This window comes from Cebidichthys violaceus, unplaced genomic scaffold (assembly GCF_023349555.1).
Source record: "Cebidichthys violaceus isolate CVI_PGR_0920_01 unplaced genomic scaffold, fCebVio1.0.p SCAF_10, whole genome shotgun sequence".
Taxonomy (NCBI): domain Eukaryota; kingdom Metazoa; phylum Chordata; class Actinopteri; order Perciformes; family Stichaeidae; genus Cebidichthys; species Cebidichthys violaceus.
Window position 1 is genome coordinate 12761707 of NW_027176263.1, and position 6108 is coordinate 12767814.

At 41.3% G+C, this 6108-nt stretch overlaps 1 protein-coding gene across 1 annotated transcript; it reads right to left on the minus strand.

Moving 5' to 3' along the window:
- Window positions 1–389: 389 nt before the first annotated feature.
- nanp (N-acetylneuraminic acid phosphatase) lies at window positions 390–2545 on the minus strand. The gene is made up of 2 exons (XM_068718146.1): window positions 2412–2545; window positions 390–1353 (listed from the first exon to the last, which is right to left on the minus strand). The coding sequence occupies exons 1-2, from the start codon at window positions 2499–2501 to the stop codon at window positions 712–714; spliced, it is 732 nt and encodes a 243-aa protein (XP_068574247.1). The 5' UTR covers window positions 2502–2545; the 3' UTR covers window positions 390–711.
- Window positions 2546–6108: the final 3563 nt, after the last annotated feature.

Here is a 6108-nt window from a genome sequence, read left to right on the forward strand (position 1 = left end):
TATCCTAGTATTATCAGCAAAAATGTACTTAAAAGTGCTCATTCTGCAAGAAAATGGTCCATGTGACAATATATACAAGATAAGACTGAAGCATAAGAATTATGGAGCTGGATTGTCGGGAGCTAGTTTGAACTTCTTTGTATATTTCAAAAGGTTGGTAACCACTAGTTTAATCTTTAACAATTAAATTAATTGATTCATTCTCTTGTATTTGATGTCTTTTTATATAATCCGAAAAGTAACTGGGCAGGGCAATAATCAAATATGATAATTTCTCATCTTTCAATGGAATCACCTGATGAAATCTTATCGAGACATTGTGACACAATTACGTCCTTAATAATATAACAAGCACATACAATTAACACAGGAGTAAGAGAAGAACATGGTTATTTAAAATGGATTGATTTATTGAATTACCAGAAAACATGCTATATTGTGATATATATACATATATACATACATACATACATACATACATACATACAGTTGATTCGCCCTAACAGTAACTATAGCTGACAGACAAATGATTCTGAAATGTAGTGGAGTAGAATAGAAATACTCTAGTGCAATTATGAGATACTTCTGCAAATGTTAAGATGTCAGGAAATTGATCATCTTTTAATATTTCCATGTTTACAAATTCCCACTTGAAGGAGACAGTCCTCCCCATTCTCTTGCTTCACACATAGTTTGAATCCCCACTTGTCCTTATTTCAGCTGTTCCAGAATATGCGGCAGGTCCAGCACAGTGGGGATAGTGTAGCCTGGTGTCACTGAACCATCGGGCAGAGCACCTCCTGCACTGCTGATCCAAACCGTAGCCCGTAGATTGGCATCAAAGCCCCCCTGAATATCGGTGTCCAGAGAGTCCCCCACTATAATACAGTCCTGGGCCTCCACCTCCAGCATGTCGAAACACACCGTGAAGATGGAGAGGCACGGTTTCTGCTCCGCGTGTTCTCCCCCGACCACGATGGCGTCGAAGAACTCCTCGCACCTGGCTGCCTTCACTTTCTCTCTCTGAGTCTGAGCCTCCCCGTTGGTCAGCAGCAGCAGCTTGTATCTGCTGCGCAGTTGTCTCAGGAGGTCGCCTATTTCAGTGGACAGACTGAGAACCTCCAGGCGACTATTTTTCCACAGGTAGTAGCACTGAGCTGCCAGCGAGGGCGGCGAACAGCTGCCCACGGCCTCCTGGATGCTCTCCTCCCAGTGACCCACGCGGACGTCGTCGATGGATCTGCCGGCGGAGGGGTCGAAGCGCTCCTGGAAAAGCTTCTGCTTGAACTTGTCACAAATACTGCCGACGGTGTTGTCGTCGAGGGCCAGTGTCGTCTTCAAAAGTTCACTGGTCTGTAAGATTGGAACGGATGACCATTTCAAAGTTAAAGCACGCATATCTGATTCAACAATAAACCACAAGAGGTCAGGGGTTGTTTTAGAAGTTTAGGCTACAGTGCCAAACAACAGTCAGTGGTGGAAGAAGCCAGTCGGAGGCACCGCTGAGGACACTCAGCAACCTGTTCTGTGAATATAAATACTTTTCTTTTTGTCTAAATCAGTAGCTGATGTCAGACACTTATAAAGACAATGGTGATATATCTAATTAAAGACTAAAATGAACATGCTATACTATAATTCAGCTTATTTCACATCTATGCCTGTGTTTTGCAATAAAAAATTAGACATTTTCTTCACTTTTTAAGACTCGTTGCTGAGAAAGATTAAATATAACCAGAAGGCTGCTGATTAGTAATTTTTCTAACCAAACCTGGCAAACGGTACTTGTCCCACTTAAGTAAAAGTACAAATACTACAGTGTAAGTTGCTCCACCCTGACAGGTGCAAATAAAACTAACGTGTGTGTGTGTGTGTGTGTGTGTGTGTGTGTGTGTGTGTGAGCGATACAATGGACATCTTAACACATCAACACTTTGAGATGCACATAAATAATAAGGTGAAGTCTACATAACTAGCAATACAACAAAGTAACAAAATGCTACATTACAAGTAAAGAAGTTAAATTAGAAAAAAACAACGTAGTATGCGTTGTAATACACTGAACATCATATTTTTGAATTATTAACTGATGCATAAACACATACATTACTCTTGGGCAGTTTAACCTGTAACAATATACATGTTATAAACATTAGATATGTTTTGTACTTTATGTACAATTTTAATCTTCAAAGTAACTATGGCTATCCGATTAATGTAGTGGGTGTCAAACGTACAACATGTGTCTCTGTAGAAATGTACAAGTCACCAGTAGTCCACGTCCTGTTCACTGGGTTCATTGAGCACTTCCTGTAAACAGTCTATGGTCGAACACTTACCGTTCGGCTGACGTTACACACATGTTTGTAGCTACCTTTAAATGCTACACGAAGAATATCAGACTGTATCACCTTTGTTATCGCTATTCCACCTGCCCGACTTGTTTCAATGAGCGTGTTGTCCAAGTCGAACAATATCGCCTTCACAGCTTCACCGTCCATGGCCAGAGCGCACTGTTCATTCACACCAAAACACCGTGTTGCACCTCACGCGCGACCCGAGGTCGATGCGGAAGTAGCCTACTGCCGGGTAAGTTGCATGATTGGAGTTGTAGTTTTGATAAATGCGCAGCGCTTTCGAGTTTCTTCCCCGAGAGGACGCCACTAAATCAAAAATATGAACTGTGTTTTTTTTGTTTTTTTTTGCCAGCAGTTCACAATATTGTCAATGAGCTCTCCAGACACTTCAATCAGTGATTTCAGCAGCTCCACTTGCATGACTTACATTGCATGACCATATAAATGTGTGTGCCATTTAAAGGAAATGTGGTCAACAGAGCCGCTTGTACATTAGCAATAGTATAGATGTAGAAATATTTCCAAAACTTCCCCAAGTTCTGATTTGTTGCTAGAGTCACTATGAGCATGCTTTATTTAGTTGTATCACAGAGGCTTTATTCAAATAAATCAATATGAGACTACAATAAAACAAATTTAAATGCTAAAATTATTAAGGACTACAGGCACATGGCCCACTAAAACACACCATACAAATAAATATAAAATGAAATACAAATAATTATATTTAAGGCCTTAAATATTTTAAATTAAGTTAGCATTTTGCTTTTCACCATTGTTAGCGTTCAAGAAACCACACGCCATCTTCCATTATGGCCAAGTTTTCCATTTGTGACTGAACTGTAACCGGAGCTTGCTTATACTAAACTTCAAAATTATTTATAGACTGCAATAATCCAAATGAAAGTAAAACAATCAGTGTCATCACGTCTAATTAAATGCCCTCTAGTCTACGTGACACTTGACCACGCATATTGCCAATTTAAACACATTCCGTGAGACACACTGTTTCAAAATCAAAACATATCTCAATTGTTATGCAACCTGTCCTTTTACTCCTCTCTCAACTGGCAATGTGCCAGAGGTTCACACGCAACAGTGTGCAGGCCTGTTTCACTACCAACCCCAATCACAAATCACAATAATCATTTCTCACATTACCTGACAGCATTCTGATTGCAGCTCATGTGCTTGTGTCTTTAAGAAAAACCCTGGCCTAATTATTTCAATTACCTCGGACAAAAAAAAATGACAAAGATAAACTATAAATCAAAAAAATGATGTGAGAAGCGTAACCTGCTATTATCTGTGAGAACAAACAATGCCTACCGCTTGCATGCGAAGGAGTAACACGCTTGTTTAAATGACAGACGTGCAGCAAATGGGCTTAAACCTTTTATCACCCTTAACCTTAAAAAGGGAAGAGAAACATAAACAGTGGATGCGTGAAGAGGGAACTTAAGTGTAAAGATGGAATTTCCCTTTTGATGTAGGGGGGGGGAAAGAAAGCAAATTACTTCCCTAACAGGCTGCTTGTGACTCTTCCAAGAACGTACAGGCATCTGAGGGACTGGTGAGACCTGGTGTCTTTGTCTGCACGACACCATTCCGCTTTTATCTGTGTGGGTGGCAGTGACTGCACATAGTCACACGCTATATCTCTCAACTGGGCACCAATCCCCTGCAAAGGCCGGTCATTCAGGGTGTCATTCTGCCAAACACCTGATAGCCTCTCCAGAGCAGGAAGATAGCACTTGAGTATATTTGATCCCCCTCGTTTTTCGCCTATTATATTCTTGTGACCCTCCCTTGTTGTTGTTTTTAAAAATAATTGGGGCGTTCATCTGGGCTAGCGGTGTTTCTGATCTATGGGTGCCTCTGTGGGTGTGTGTTTGTGATCGTACAGGGACCAGGTTTAAACCTCTTTCATAACTAATCCTGGCTCGGGTCTGGATAGGACAAGTGTAAGCCAGGGGGACAGGTGAGACTTTGGGTCATCAGAGGAAGGAGCTTATTACTTGGGATTCAAAGGTCGTTAGCTGCTCCTGGGTTTTTAATCAATCTGACGAGAATGAAGCCCTGAATTGTATTGGTGTTCCCTGAGCCCTGTATGTGACACCAGACATGCATAATAGAAAGTGTGCAGGTCACCTACAAATCAAGACATGAGTATTTCCTCACACAGATATAGTTCATCTGTGAAACCTTTGACCAAGTGACACCAAATTCATTATCTCACATCATTAAGACGTCAGATCTGAAAGATTTGGATCGAACATGCCTTACATTGCTGCTGAAGACAGAAGGGAGAGCGATAATAACTGGAAGTCAGCCGTCCTTTCTTTGTCAAGGTGCTGCCATCAAGCCCTAACCTCTGATATAGAAACCAACTTCGACCAAACACACACACACATAGATGCGAGATTTTATCGAGGCCAGGGGAATGTATGAACTACAGTCTAAATGTGCCTGATGGCACTTGTCATGGTAACAAGGGGAGTCTGCAACAAACCAAAACAACACGATCCGGGGCAGGATGGTGCCTCTTCAGGAGGTTATGCATAAGGCTCTCCATGATCAAGGAGCGATATGCTTTTCCACTTAGTTCATGTAAATTGTGAGTTCGAGGCCTCCAGCAGCCTCCCATATTGACACTGTCAATTGAGTCAAAATTAGTATTTTGCTTCAATCAATTGTGTCAATGGTGGCCACTCTTTGAGGCCGGAAAAATTGAAATCAATGTGTTTACGTGTAATATGCCTCCAAGCACTAGCTTGTGTTTTTGTTCGAGGCCTAGGCTGGCCTCAGCCTATTTAAGTTCACGCCAGTGATCGCAGGTGTTGCTGATTGGGGAAAGAGGCAAACAGTTTTTGACCGCGCCCGGACAAAACATTGTGTGGCGATATTTGTTGTAACTTTGCGATCAAACTTATTGGAAGTGACGGACACTGTCGTGCACCAGTGACAAATTAAACTCCATGATATAAAGTATTGGTAACTTTGTGTATCGTTTCTCTAAGCACATGTTTAAACAATAGTTCATTGGGAGTCATCGGATACGCGTCGCTTCATTGGGGAACTCAGAGACCGTTGTTGGACACCGGGTACGTTAAGGTGTACACGGCTGACAGCTACTGGGGTGTTACGGGACATCAAGCATTAGATATCGGGATGTTAGACCATCCATGCCGGCCAACGTTTGGGGTATGTTCAGCGCTGGATGGCCATTGTTAATTTGTGTGTTTATAAGAGGTGTAAATCCAATGCATTGGTCGCAGCCATTCACCATCTGTGTGCGTTTTGTTCCACTAATGTAAAGACTGACTTACTGTGAACACGGAAGAGGAAAAACGCACAACCTAACGACTCGCTTACCCAACTTGATGGGATGGTGAAAGAATAAGGCACTGTAAAAAAATCTGTTAAATTAACACCTAAAGCATTGATGGAATTAGACAATTGAAATAGACTAAATGAAACAAACTGTCTAAGCTAAGAGAAACTATTGTTGATTCGATGAGTGATGAAGGTATGTAAATCAGGGGAATGGTACATTTTGCAAGTTTAAGGTTCTGTGTAATGAAGCAAAACAAGTTCATGTGACTCTATTGGGGTTGTTACCTAAAGGTGAAGCCGAAAAACATGAAGTGTGGTACAAAGCAAAACATTTTGAATGTCATTGATTTTATTGTTGATGTGAATAAATAAGTAGCTGTCTAAAACTCAAATTGCCCTGCTGCTGATGACAGTC

What these genes read in the sequence shown, in the direction of transcription:
- nanp (XM_068718146.1), bottom strand. Translation starts at nt 2,501, where the DNA reads ATGGACGGTGAAGCTGTGAAGGCGATATTGTTCGACTTGGACAACACG. An exon ending in GTGGAATAGCGATAACAAAG is followed by an intron (nt 1,354 to 2,411) that starts GTGATACAGTCT and finishes CCAATCTTACAG; the next exon opens with ACCAGTGAACTTTTGAAGAC.